Genomic DNA, 14298 nt, shown 5'->3' with positions numbered 1-14298 from the left:
CAGTTCTATTTCCAGTTTTTTAAGAAATCTCCACACTGTTCTCCATAGTGGCTGTACTAGTTTGCATTCCCACCAACAGTGTAAGAGGGTTCCCTTTTCTCCACACCCTCTCCAGCATTTATTGCTTGTAGACTTTTGGATAGCAGCCATCCTGACTGGCGTGTAATGGTACCTCATTGTGGTTTTGATTTGCATTTCTCTAATAATGAGTGATGTTGAGCATCTTTTCATGTGTTTTTTTTTAGCTATCTGTATGTCTCCTTTGGAGAAATGTCTGTTAGTTCTTTGGCCCATTTTTTGATTGGGTCATTTATTTTTCTGGAGTTGAGCTGCAGGAGTTGCTTGTATATTTTTGAGATTAATCCTTTGTCTGTTTCTTCATTTGCTATTGTTTTCTCCCAATCTGACGGCTGTCTTTTCACCTTACTTATAGTTTCTTTTGTAGTGCAAAAGCTTTTAAGTTTCATTAGATCCCATTTGTTTAGTTTTGCTTTTATTTCCAATATTCTGGGAGGTGGGTCATAGAGGATCTTGCTGTGATTTATGTCGGAGAGTGTTTTGCCTATGTTCTCCTCTAGGAGTTTTATAGTTTCTGGTCTTACATTTAGATCTTTAATCCATTTTGAGTTTATTTTATAGATCAATGGAACAGAATAGAAAGCCCAGAGATAAATCCACGAACCTACGGACACCTTATCTTTGACAAAGGAGGCAAGGATATACAATGGAAAAAAGACAACCTCTTTAACAAGTGGTGCTGGGAAAACTGGTCAACCACTTGTAAAAGAATGAAACTAGAACACTTTCTAACACCATACACAAAAATAAACCCACAGATGTTAATACAACAGGATGGAAGGTGGGATAAACAGGATGGCAGGCAAACTGTCCCTGCCCAAAGGGCACCGAAGAGTGACCGTGGGTGTGATACAGCTGGAAGGACAGGCTCAGAGGCTGCAGTCAGAGGACAGGATACAGAAATGTAAGGTCTAATGTGGAGAATTGGGGGAATGTCCAAGGACACTGGAAGTGAAGGTTAACGAGGAGACAAGGTACTTGAAGTCAGAGGTGTTCCTCATGCTCTGAGCTGCTGTGGGGCGGCCACGGAGGGTGGAGGCTTGAAGTGGTATCTCCCTGAACAGGAATCAAACCCAGACTGTGGCAGTGAAAGCGCCAAATTGTCACCACTAGACCACCAGGGACTAGTGGCCAGAAGGAGGATCCTGGCTCTTGCCTTCTTTGTAAAAGGAGTTTTAGCAAAAAGACCAAAAACAGAGAAACTGGTAAAGTGTTTATTAGAAAAATACATGCAGGTGAGCTCAGAGAAAGAGTTGGGTGCTTTCAGGGTGGCTTGTTGCTAAGTCACATCAGAGTCCTTTCCAATGAGTTGGCTCTTCACTTTGGCCACCTGATGCGAAGTGTTGACTCATTAGAAAAGACCCTGATGCTGGGAAAGACTGAAGACAAAAGGATGAGATGGTTGGATGGCATCACCAACTCAACAGACATGAGTTTGAGCAAACTCTGGGAGATGGTGAAGGACAGGGAAGCCTGGCGTGCTGCAGTCCATAGTTGCAAAGAGGACATGACTCAGTGACCAAACAAGAAGTCATGTCCAACTCTTTTGTGATCCCATGGATTGTAGCCCACCAAGCTCCTCTATCCATGGGATTTCCCAGGCAGGATTCCCCAGGCAAGATTTCCCACTAGAGTGGGTAGCCATTCCCTTCTCCAGGGGATCTTCCCGACTCAGGGACTGAACCTGCGCCTTCTGCACTGCAGGCAGATCCTTTACCTCTGAGCCACCTGGGAAGCCCTGGTTGCTATATGGAGGCAGTTTTCTGGGTCTTTGTTTCCCTCCGGCTAATTAACTTGCTTTAACCCCACGCTTGGTCTGACTCATGGCCCTCCCCTGTGTGTCTGTGTATCTTTTAGCCAAGATGGATTCCAGTATGAAGGTCTCTGGGAGGTTGACAGGACATATTATGGGCTACTGTTCCCTCCCCTGAGGACTCTTTCTGCACATGTGTAGTCTGGGAGACTGCCTTGACCCCAAGAATGAGGAATGTGCGACCTCCTTACCGAGGCAGGGCTCAGCCCTTCTCTGCTCCTGCCACCACTGTTATCTTAGTGTCCACAGGAGACTAAATCCAGCTGCTTATCCTGTTCCTGTTATTATCTTTGTCTCAAAGCATAAACAGGAGGCTAGCTGTAAATGTCTAACCCAGGGTCCATCTATCTTCTGCCTTAGAATGATTAACTCTGACTTAACGTCTTTTAAGATTTTAATCTTTCCAAGGGCAGAGAATGTTTTATGTCCCACACAGCCCAGTGTCAATCCCATCATGTATGCTGCTTTTTGAATACAATTAAATTGGAAGTCTACAAACATTAAAATCATGTGGAAGAAAAGTGGCAATGATTTGAATAAAACAATGAAATAAGACATAAGGACTTCAATTTATTTGTTCAGTAATTAGACAGTTCAATTGAACAGGATTAAGAACTCTGATAAAGGATTAATTTTTAATTTTGGTAGCCAAAATTCCAATCTGAGGGGTAAAGGGGGCATGGGGTAAAATATATACCAGACTTACTTTATCAGTAAAACAAAGTGATAACCAACAGAGCCTTTGAAAGCTTTATTAAAGCCAAGTAGACACCTGTTTATAGTCCAGTTGGTAAAGAAACTGCCTGCAATGCAGGAGACTCAGGTTCGATCCCTGGGTCGGAAAGATCCCCTAGAGAAGGAAATGGCAAACCACTCCAGCAATCTTGCCTGGAGAATCCCATGGACAAAGGAGCCTGGCAGGCTACAGTCCATGGGGTTGCAAGAGTCAGACACTACTTAGCTACTAAACCACCACCACCAGACACCTGTTTTACATAAGATACAGGTCCTCATAGTTTGTTTATAAACATTTTTTTACAATGCCCCCTATTATATACTTTAGGGAAATTTGCTATTTAAAAGAACTCTAAGATTACTCTTTCAATAGAGAAAACAAAACCTAATTTGTTTACATGAAAGTGGCATGCTTTTTAAGTGGACACATGACAGTTTATGCTTATACACATAGATAAGCACGTAAATACACGATATACGTAATTCCTATAGTATAGTTAGGCATATATATTGTGTGTAGGTAAAGTTTTAGTTGCCTATCGCCTATTTTCTGCACTTGTTTCTAATTCTTTCGCCTTCCCAGTCCAATTTTGAGAAACAAAATTCTCCCACAAAATTACTTTGATGAGGGACCCTGATTATCAGAAAAAATAGAAGGAGACCTCAAGGGTGGGGAAATTAAGGTGTAAACTGTGCTTGGCCCTCTCCACCCACAACACTTCTGCTCCTCTTCTCATCTCTTATCGGGTCTGGAGTTTTACTAATAAGAGGACAAATTGACAATACAGGTGTCATCAGTTTAGCTCTGAACAAGGCAATACCCCTACAGAAACCTTTCTTCCCAACTATACCCTACAACCATCACAGTAAAAGGGGAGAAAAAGGGAATCATGCAAATAAATTACAGCAGCTGGCACTAAAATAACTGAATCATAATGACCATAAATTCTGTTATAGTTCCGGTATCTTCTATAAGAACACAGAGTACTTTAAGCGGCTTGGCTGGCTCAAACGCCTCTTTTGTTTTCCCTCTGACCAATGACTGTTCCAAAGATTTCAGTATGTCTGTGGGCCAAGACAGATCAAAGTCAATGGATCCAGTTCATTTACTCATGCATACATTAGTATCTTTGGTTCTGGGACCTGGGGACTCTACTTCAGTGAGCAAATCAGGATCCCTGCTCTTACGAAGTGTGCATTCTGAGGACAGAGCCTACATATCTGCCTCTTTAAAAACACACTGACTGGATGCTTCTATCACCGTCACCATAATGAACATCACCAACATTTGCTTCTTAAAAAATTCCTAACAACTTCTCATCAGTGAATACACAAAACAGCCGTTTCTTCTAACTTGACTGACCAAAAAACTTATGTAACCACATATTTTTCCAGTTTTGTACTTTCTGAGGAAGAGAGACATATGACAGGAAAGCTGAAGGGGACTGAGTTTGTCAATCTCCCAGGTCCCTTAACAGAATCATTTTAGGCCTGACTAAGTCTTCTACAACTGTACCTGTATATACAAGATATACACAGATATGTATTTAAAATATGCTTATATACATCTATTTTTAGAACCAACATTACTTCCTAAGTAAATCTATTAGATGAGACCTCTGATTTCTTCTAGAAATCTTGGATTTTTATATAGGAAGGTAGGCCTAAAGAGAACTTTAGCCCCAGGAGAAATTAAATGGCTCTGCATAATAAAATTTAAAAGTACCAGGATTTTGAGGGGAGCAATCAAAAAGGAGACAAAGAGGCAGGGGAGGAGGGCAAAGGGCCCACCAGGTTACAGGAGCCTTGACTTCCCTTGTGATGGTGACCAAAACGCATTTTAAGGCTAGAGACGCCCAGCATGTGACAGCAACACTCCTGGCACTGCAATAATGTCAACTTCCCCACTTCTGCCTACCCCCTGCAAATCTCCCGTAAAGCTGACCACATCCACAAAGGCTTTATGTGAGCTCTTGATCTTTTTATCATCCATTCTTTCCTATCTCTGGCCTGACACATCTAACAATGGCATCAGAGACTCAACCACCTATGTGCTCCTCAATGGGTTGGTCCCAAACCATCTTCCTTTCCCCAGGCCTACCACGGACTGTTCTTAACTGTTCCTTCTCGTAACTTCTAGCACTCCACTAGCTCTTTAATGTCATAACCCCTTCAGGAACAACCAATATTTATTGAGCACTTGTAATGTGCTAGGTACTCTGCCAAGGGCATTAATGCGTAATTTCATTTGATCCTCAAACCCCACTAGACAGGTATACTTCATTTTCTAAATGTTAGCAAACCAAAGTTCAGTGAGGACAGTAGTGCTCAGAATAAGTGATGGAATTCAACCCCGTTCTGACTCCACAGCCAGCTTAACCAGTATACTCCAATGCCCCCAAGTCAAAAACCCTCCGAACCACCCCTCTCTCATTAATCATTCGCAGTCACCTATCTGGTTGGACCAATTATACCTCCTGGATGCCACATCATCTCTACTTCCACTGCCTTCACAGAGAACAAAAAACAGCATCTACCAAATCCTTCCTATGTGCCAAGCACTATTCTAAGTAACATACATGTTTTTCAAGCTTTATCCCCCAAATCCTATGAAGTGAAGACCCTAAAGAAGAAAGAGATTACGTAATGAGTGACAGAGCCAGATCCAAACCCAGACAATGTGAATTGAGAAGTGCTGAGCACTTAAACCCTCCAGGATTTAAGAGGCCCTGCGCCGTCTCCCTACCTCCCATCTGGACCCCCACCAACCTTCAGCCTGCCGCAGACATCCTTATGGAAGGCAAATGTTATCATGACATTCTCCTGCTTAAACTTGGCAGCTCCATATCGCTGACTGGATCAAGTCCAAATTTCTTAATTTGGCATACAAAATCCTTTATGTTCCTGTTCAACTCAGTTCAATAAATATTTGAGTGCCCACTGTAAGCAAGGCCAAGTGCTAAGTGCTCCGAAATGAATAACACATCCCAGGCCCTGACCACGACTCCAACCGCAGACACCATGTTCTTCAGCCAGAGTAACCAGATGCGGCTTTCATAAAGCAAAGCCCTACATGCTAGTCCCTTCGCAGAGAATGAAAATCCCCCAGCCACCTGAAGAGTAAGTGCAGGTGTGAGGCCTTCCCTAACAAACTCCAGGCAGAAATTCTCCCTCTTTTAAGGTCCCTCAGCACCCGCTCAAATCGCTTTCAGGTGGCTGGTCGAAGAGAGGCATACATCGGCTTCCAAACAGCACTGTGAGCCAGTTCAGGGCAAGAGCTGACCCTTGCCAAGCATGTCCAATTTGCAAAAGACACTCATCTGCTGAATGAATAAATAATGGAAAAAGTATAACCTGATGAAAAAAGGAGAGGAACAAGACACAGAATTAGGAATGCTAACACACAGGTGGGCCACATTAAAAGCAGCAGCAGTTATTTTGCCTGGGTTACAAACTGGCCTACATTTTTACTCCTACGGGAAAACTCACGTGCAGGACTGGGACAAGCTAAAAGGGCACAACTTTTGTTATTCTTGACTCCAGAAAGCTCGGACAGGCCAGAAAGGATACAAGATCAAAGTCCATTGTCTAAAGGGGTGAGGAGATGGGAATCAAATCTATCCAAGTAAACAATATTGATCTACTGGGATGAACTCACCAGGGCTACGTCACAGTATGGTGCAAGGAAGAGAGAAAAAAAAAAATCAAAATCTGTCCTGAGACCAATTTAGAAATTAGTATGACTGCGGCCAGAATGTGAAATTTTAAAAGCGAAGACAGTTGCAATAAACCGAAGCTCACAACTGTTTCCCCCTCCTGAATCGCCACTGCTTTTCGCTCAACTTCATTTCTGTAATTTAAAAAGCAACCATCTACCAGAGTTAAGCCCAGGCATGAGCGTACTGTAGCTCCTGGCATATACTGAACGTCCTGATTCATAACCGTAAATGCACACAGAAACCTCCGAAGAAACGCTACATCTAAGCTGCAAGTCCTTCGTCTAGATCTGGGCATGAGGTTCTGAAAAGCGAGTGAGGTCCTTCCTGAACGGTGCTTTGTGTACGGCTGCTTCCAAGTCAAGGGCCGTGTTTTGAAATTACTCCCTTCGAGGGTGTCTCTCTCCCACCCTCTCCAGCCTCCAGGGAAAGGTGAGAATTCGCGGGCAACAGGCTGGGACGGAGCGTACGACCTCGCCCCGCTCCTTTCAAACGGGGACAAGACCGGGTAAGGCAGCCAGTGGCTCTCTCACCCACGGCCACAGACACTCAGGGGACAAAAATCTCACCCCACCTCTCCCCTCCCTAAAACCGGAGCAAACGACGCAAAAAGCTCGGCCACCCGGCGGCCGGGACCCCCCAGACTGTCAGAGCCGAGGCCGCCCGCCCCCGCCGGCGCCCGGCAACCCCGCGCCCTCCTCCCCGGACCCCGTGTCCCCACAGCCCGGCCGGGCCAGGAGAGCGCGAAGGACGCCTCGGCCGCCCGCCTCCGCCGCCTCCCGGGCGCCGCGACGCCCCACACCCCACACGCCGCCCGCACCTGAGGCGCGGCCGGACCGCGAGCGGGCGCCGAGCGCGCCGGGCAGGGCAAAGTTACTCACCGGGTGAGCCCGGCTCCCGCGCCTCAGCCGAGCGTCGGCTCCGCTTCCGCGGCCCCGCTGAGGGAGCGCGGGGGCCAGCCGGCCTCCGCTCCGCCGGGACCTGCCGCCGCCGCCGCCGCAGATTTCCTGGCAAGGAGCAAACTCTAGTCAAGACTTCGCTCCTCAACCGCCCCTGCTGCCTTCCCGCGGGCGAACGCCAGGGCCGAGCCACGCAAGCCGACACGCACCCTGGCCAATTGGCAGCAGCACAGGGCGTGGAGGGGGCGGGCCAGAGGGCGGCTCCGCCTATCCGAGAGCGCGAGGGGCGGGCCGGGCCCGGGCCGTCACTCCGCGTTAGAGTGAGCCCGCTCAGCCCCCCCGCCGCGCGCCCTCCCTTCCCCCCCACCCCCCAGCCGTCCCCTCCGCGGTCAGCCTTGAAGCCCCCGGCGTGGGGCCAGTGCCGCCTCTGCGCTCTCTGACGACCGCGCGAGGACAGGGGAACAGCTGGGGGAGGCGGGGAACATCTAGGGGGTCGGGGGTAGGGTAAGGAGAACAGGTGGCGCCGAAAAGCTGGGCTGTGGGCGTGTCAGGCGAGAGGACAGCAGGGGTCGGGGTGGGGGGAAGGGACGCGAGCTGGCGGGGGTGAGGGGGGGACAGGAAGGGAGGGGGGGGTTGGTAAAGAACACCTGAGGGGTAGAGGCGCGGAGAGCAAGTCTGGGTAGTGAAAGGCTGCCGAGGCGGGGGCACGAGCACCTGGGAACGAAGGTGAGAGGGAGGTTCCGCGGGTGAGGAGGTTGAAGAGGCCAAAAGGGTGAAGAGGAAAGGACGTGTCCACAGCCAGGCAGGACGTACTCCAGGTAGAGAAAAAAGATCCCAGGAAGGAAAAGATGGGGATGCGAGACGGGGACGGTTTACATCCAAACTCGCTCATCCTCACCCCCACTCCCGCCCCCCCCCCGCAAAAATAAACAAACGCTTGTCCTTTGACCTAGTTGAGCTGTGAAACCACTCAAGATCGCGGATGAGACAAATACCGTCTTACACGTGCATATTGTTCTGTTGTGAAATTCATCAAAATGTATCGATCAACTATAGCTGTCCATTGTCCCCGGAAAGGCCTCCCGGGGCGGTCCAGCCTGGGATTAATCCCGTCCCCCACGGGGCCAGGATCTTCCCCAGTGGCTCAGATGGTGAAGAATCCGCCTGCAATGCAGGAGATCTGGGTTCGATCCCTGGGTCGGGAAGATTCCCCGGAGAAGAGTATAGCAATACTCCATTCCAGTATTCTTGCCTGGAGAACCCCATGGACAGAGGAGCCTGGCGGGCTACAGTTCGTGGGGTGCAAAAAGCCGGACATGACTGAAGCGACTGACACTGCTACACTGCCAGAGGGCTGGCCCCAGAGGAAAAAGGATCTGGGGGAGTCAGGTAAGGCCCCGCCCCTTCTGCCATCACCTGCGGGATGAGGGGAGGTGCCAAGGGCCGAGCTCTGGCGCCCACAGGCAGGTCTCGGCCTCGGGGCGGGGCAGGAGCCCGGCTCCACCTGTCTGCCACCGCCGGCTCGGCGGGCGGGCTCACTTAGGAGCTCAGGTGAGCGGCTCAGGCTCGGCTACCGCCCTCCTCGCGCCGGGGGCGGGGCCGGGGCGGGGGCCATGGGCGGAGCCTCCACTACCCGCCCAGCGGCCGGGCCCTGCCGCGCCGCTGCGGCTCCTCCTCCCTCCTTCCGTCCGCACTCCTTCCGTCGGTCCTTCCTTCTTTCCTTCCTGCCTGCCTGCCTGCCTGCCTGCCGCGCCAGCACGTTTCGAGGCATGGGGCAGAGCCTCCGGCCCGCCCGCGCCACCTGAGGATCCCGGAAGCCGCCCCCGCCATGGAAGAGGACCAGGAGCTGGAGAGGTAACGGCCGAGGGGGAGCGGGGACGGGAGGAGCGGGCCGCGCCGGGCCCCGGAGCCGGCGGCCGGCCGAGGCCTCCGCCTCCGCGGCCCGGACTGGCAGCGAGGGCCTGACCAGGAGGACGGGCGAGGAGGGGGCGCGGTGGGCGCGCCAGGGCGGGGAACGGGGCCCCGAATTGGGAAGGGGTGCGGGGGAGCTGGATTGCTTGAGTGGAGACGCTCAGTACACTAGATACCAAGGAGGGAAGACGGGTTGTGAGGGCGGAGTTCAGTCCCCAACGGCCCATCCCCATTAGGAACAGCCAGAGTCAGTAAAAGATAACGTGCACCCGGCCACCGTTCCCCGAGTGATGATGGGCTTGGCCTGTGAGCCAGGCCCAGGCCACTCCTCTGGGCCGAGCGCTAATTGGTCCTCTGTGTGCGCCGAGTGCTCTTTTTTCCCCCGTGCTTGAAGACTCTTCTCAGACTTTCTAGTTTCCGTACCTCCTGTAAACGGAAACCATAGTTGGAAAACTGCACGTTGATGAACTTTAGTTTCTATTTTTTAATCATCTGCGTTTCCCTCATGCCTTTCAACTCCCCTTTTCATCCTTTAACAGGACCCACCCTATTCTAATCCTGCCCCTTTTCTTGTGACTCTACCAAAAGAATATTTTAGCAAACTTTTTGTTGAAGGACACTTCCCTTGGTCACCATGTGGACGGCCAAATGGAGTAGGAAACGGCCAAATGGAGTAGGGAGAAACTGGAGGCAGTAAATTATTTAGTGGTAGAATAGGTGGAGGCAGGAGAAGATAATAATAAGGGCTAATGCTAATAGTTCTGTGTAATTGGAGTGCATTAGAACAGTAACCTGTTGCAATTGTGATAGATTTAAAAAAAAAAAGCTAGTTTCAAAACCGTACTCAGTATGATCTCATTTTTATAAAAACTATGTGTGTAGAAAAATGTCTGGAGTGAAGACCTCAATGGCTGAAGGCGAGAGGAAGACAGCCCTGGAGATGGTCCAGGCGGCTGGGACAGATAGACACTGTGTGACATTTGTGTTGCACGAGGAGGACCATACCCTAGGAAATTCTCTCCGGTACATGATCATGAAGAACCCGGAAGTGGAATTCTGTGGTTACACTACAACCCATCCTTCAGAGAGCAAAATTAACTTGCGCATACAGACCCGAGGTGCCCTCCCCGCGGTCGAGCCCTTTCAGAGAGGCCTGACTGAGCTCATGAATGTCTGCCAGCATGTGCTTGACAAGTTCGAGGCCAGCATAAAGGAATATAAAGATCAAAAGGCCAGCAGAAACGAAGCCACATTCTAGTCCCTCACACACCATACAGGGAGAACTGACGTCTAGGATATTCTGTATGTGCTCTTGGCGAAACCCAGAAGTAAAAGATTGTGGTGACAGCACAATGTGACCTGCAGAAGGGCCTGCTTCTAGCTCATAACTCATCTTAGCTGTTGGAGTCCCTGCAAGAAACTGTATTCTGCTAATAAATTCCCTCTTACACTTAAACTGATTTGAGTGGTTTCTGTTCCTTTGTTCTGGAGGTGGACTCTTAGGATTTTGTGGGTTTTTTCCCTTTTAATTGAACCAAGATTGAAAGTGAGGAAACAGATAACCAGGCACCTAGAGAAAGACCTTGATGGAGGGAATTAAAAGGGATGTGCATGCACTCCTGTGACTAGAGGAGAGGGAAAGATTATGTAGAGCAGTGGTCCCAACCTTTTGGGTACCAGGGACTGATTTTGTGGGAGACAAATTTTTCCATGGACTGGGGGTGGGAAGGATGGTCTGATGATGATTCGAAAACATTGCATTTATTGTGTACTTTATTTCTAATCTAATGCTGCTGCTGATCTGATGGAAGGTACCTGCCTGAGGCGGGGAGGTTCGAGACCCCATGCCATAGAGCATGACCCCACATAGGCTATGGATGATTTAGAAAAGAAAGGTGGGAGTGAGGGGAAGACTTGGCCTCTTCCTAGATATTTTTTAGTAATTTATGAGAATTGCATCCTTTGCTATGATTGGCAGATTGTGCAAGGGACGAAAATAATTTGAGAGAATTCTGGTTTCACGTGAGAGAAGTTAAGTGGTCTTGGGCTTCATCTTTATGGTAGTGTTAAGAGGACAGATTGCAGTTTAGTGCTGTAATTTCAGGACCCTAATACAGGAGGAGACAGCTGGGATGACCAGATAACATTTTCAATCCTTAGGTAGGTATCTCAGTACAGCACAAGGTTCCATGAAAAGAAACAGTATTTGAGAGAAAGTAAAAACATGAGGAAAATTCAATGTGCAGAAAATGATTTTTGGGGAAACCTAAAATACTGGTGAATCACACTTAACAGCTGCCCTTCAACCTTGTGTCTTATACCTTGTGTTTTCAACCTTGTATCATACCTGTCCTACCCCAATTTGACTGATAATTCACCCTACATATCTATCAACCTCAGAACCTGGGCCCAGCCCCACCCTAGTTGAGAGGGGAATCTGCTTTAGGTATGGAAGTCAGAGAGGATCTCCCAGAGATTACAGGAACATAAGGAGCTGGCCATGCAAAAAAGAAAAGCATTCTGGGGGAGTAGTACTTGCAGAAGTCCTGACGCAGAACACCAGTGGTCTGAGGAATCAAAGGCCTTGAAAAGAGATCTGCATGTCTAGAGCAGGGCAAGCAGGGAGGACAAAGGCCTGTGAGAGGCTCCAGGGAAAGAGCTCTGGGGCAGGGTCTTTGGAAAGTACAAGGGGGAAGGCATCTGTGTATCTGATGACAGTGTGGCAGAATGGACTGTGGAGAGGCCAAGGTAGAAGCAGGCAAACTGTAAGAGCTGGAAGGGCCATAAGCTAGTGATGGAGACACGACTGGATTTGAGATATGTTTGAGAGCCAAATGGTACAGAATTGGTAGACCTCAGGAAGTGGCTGTAGAAGATGAGGAAAGAGAAGGATGATTTCCACCTAGATTTGGGGCTAAATTTACTGAAATGGGAAGCTTAGAGGGAAAAATTCGTTGGGAGGTGGAGTGATGGAAAACTTGGGTTGTGGGGAGGGGATTGGTTGGGAGGTGGAGAATCAGAAGTTCCATGTTGAATGAGGTAGTCAGTAGATATGAGTTGAAGGCCATCAAAGAGATTCAAGTAGAGATCAACTTTGTTAGTTCTTGCCACAAAGATGAGGTAAATGCATAAAAACTGGAGTGATGAAGAGAGTCCAAGCCAAGCCTTGGGCAAGCTCAGTATTTAAAGGTTGGTAGAAGAGCAACCAGTGAGTTGGTGGGGAAGCCTGTAGAAAGTCAAGTTGTGGAAGACAGTGCTTTCAGAGAGGAGAGTGATGAATGAGTCACTTGAGGACAAAAAAAATGTTGGCTGAAATTAACAGGGAAGTCACTGGGCAGCTGGCAGCATTAGTTTAGTGCCTACAAAGGCTAAATATTAACCCTGGTACAGAAGAATGGCTTCGTTTGGGTTTTCCAATAAAGAAAATACACTGTGGGACGTTAGAGGCTAAATTTAAGTGGGAGCAGGAGTGGGTGGGGAAAGATCAAAAGTTCCGGGGCAAGGACAGGGAACATTCTCCGAGGGTAACAGACAGTAAGAGACAGTTAACAGAAAGCCAATGTCAGCATAAGGAACACAGCACTTGAAGACGCAGGGAAGTCCTAAAGGGATCAGTGGGAAATGATCAAACACTCATTTGCCTCTTCTAAAGTTCTGCCTATGAGTAGTTCAGTGGGGACCGCGAACAGGGTAACTTAAATGAAGTTTAATGCCTACGAGCCAAGACCTGTCAGGAGTGAAGGCCAGATTTAATTAGTGGACACAGCAGTGCAGAATGGTGACAGTAGACTGAAGTAATCGGTAACAGTACCTGTGGGGGATGCACCCATTGGTGGCCACCCGCCACATCTCGTGGCCTCTTTGCTCCTAAAAGGGCTCATCATCACTCATGATTTGGCATGGAGTCTTGAATCTGTTTGTTGTATAGTCGCTTCAGTCATGTCTGACTCTTTGCAACCCCATGACTATAGCCCACCAGGCTCCTCTGTCCATGGGGTTTCCCAGGCAAGAATACTGGAGAGGATTTCCTCCTCCAGGGGATCTTCCTGACCCAGGGATCAAACCTGTGTCTTCTGTGTTGGCAGGCAGATTCTTTTACCACTGAGCCACCAGGAAAACTGAAGTGAAAGTGAAAGTTGCTCAGTTGTGTCTGACTCTGCGACCCCATGGACACAGTCCATGGAATTCTCCAGGCCAGAATACTAGAGTGGGTAGCCTTGTCCTTCTCCAGGGGATCTTCCCAACTCAGGGATCAAACCTAGGTCTTCTGCATTGCAGGTGGATTCTTTACCAGCTGAGCCACCAGGCAAGCCCAGCCCTAAACACAGGTTCTTACAAAAACACCTTCACAAGGCAGGTGTGTGAAAGGAAAAAACAGGGCAGGGCAGGCAGGATAACCAAGAGTCCTGGAGACCAGAGAAGAATCTTTGCAAAAAGTTTGTCAGAACCTAAGGGAAGGCAGAATTGGTCTATGAGAAAGTGAGGGAGATTGATATGAATCATATATTTACTTAGATAAACTGAAAAACCTTACTCAGTATTTCTGATTTACTAACAGCAATAATATCAATGGTTCAAGCTCAGAAATTCTGTTCAGCTATAAAATATCTAGGCCTTTTAAAGAGGCAATTATTAAATAAAATGATTATATGCTAAAGGCTTTTTTAATATACAACAACTTGAGTACTTGCCTAGCACTTCCCACTTTCAAAGCACTTTATAAACTACTTATAAATTGCATACAGTTGCAACATCTAAGTGTTCTAATTGGTCATTATAACGCATAGGTGCGTATAGAACCTCTGTGGAGGTGAAAAGGTGTCTACCTAGAAAGTGGTCCAATCAGTGTCATTCTGAACCAGTTTCTCACATTTTTAGAAATAATGAAAGCACACCAAGTTCTGTGGCCACCATTCCCCACCCTTCTTTTTGTTTCCCTTAAACATGTTGTTAAAACTATAGATAGTCTCCAGATCACTAGACAAAAGTCATCTTTTCTGATAAGCAAAATTTAGAACCAGAGACAACGTTTGTACTAGCCCTCAAACTAGGCTTCCAGGCAATTTGCCCAAATCCACCAGTCTGCTTGCAAGTACTTATGACCCCAGATCCAGCCCTTCTGTGCTCAGATTCTTAATGCTGGTTT

The 14298-nt window shown here is 48.3% G+C and overlaps 3 protein-coding genes across 3 annotated transcripts in view; 2 read left to right on the top strand and 1 right to left on the bottom strand.

The window, feature by feature from the left end:
* LNX2 (ligand of numb-protein X 2) overlaps positions 1-7353 on the bottom strand; it is an 88846-nt gene extending 81493 nt beyond the window's left edge. The window contains exon 1 of the mRNA XM_043477808.1: positions 7224-7353. The gene's annotated coding sequence lies outside the window, so the exon portion shown is untranslated. The remainder of the gene's footprint in view (positions 1-7223) is intronic.
* A 1609-nt stretch (positions 7354-8962) lies between these two features.
* On the top strand, positions 8963-10612 carry LOC122447382 (DNA-directed RNA polymerases I and III subunit RPAC2). The gene is made up of 2 exons (XM_043478012.1): positions 8963-9095; positions 10035-10612. The coding sequence occupies exons 1-2, from the start codon at positions 9070-9072 to the stop codon at positions 10408-10410; spliced, it is 402 nt and encodes a 133-aa protein (XP_043333947.1). The 5' UTR covers positions 8963-9069; the 3' UTR covers positions 10411-10612.
* Positions 8969-14298, top strand: part of LOC122447383 (protein POLR1D-like) — a 32796-nt gene continuing 27466 nt past the window's right edge. Inside the window, exon 1 of the mRNA XM_043478013.1 lies at positions 8969-9095. Within this exon, the coding sequence (XP_043333948.1) occupies positions 9070-9095 (26 nt within the window). The 5' untranslated portion in view covers positions 8969-9069. The remainder of the gene's footprint in view (positions 9096-14298) is intronic.

The sequence above is a fragment of the Cervus canadensis genome, chromosome 9, assembly GCF_019320065.1.
Source record: "Cervus canadensis isolate Bull #8, Minnesota chromosome 9, ASM1932006v1, whole genome shotgun sequence".
In the NCBI taxonomy this organism is placed as follows: Eukaryota; Metazoa; Chordata; class Mammalia; order Artiodactyla; family Cervidae; genus Cervus; species Cervus canadensis.
This window is presented reverse-complemented; position numbering and strand designations above follow the sequence as displayed.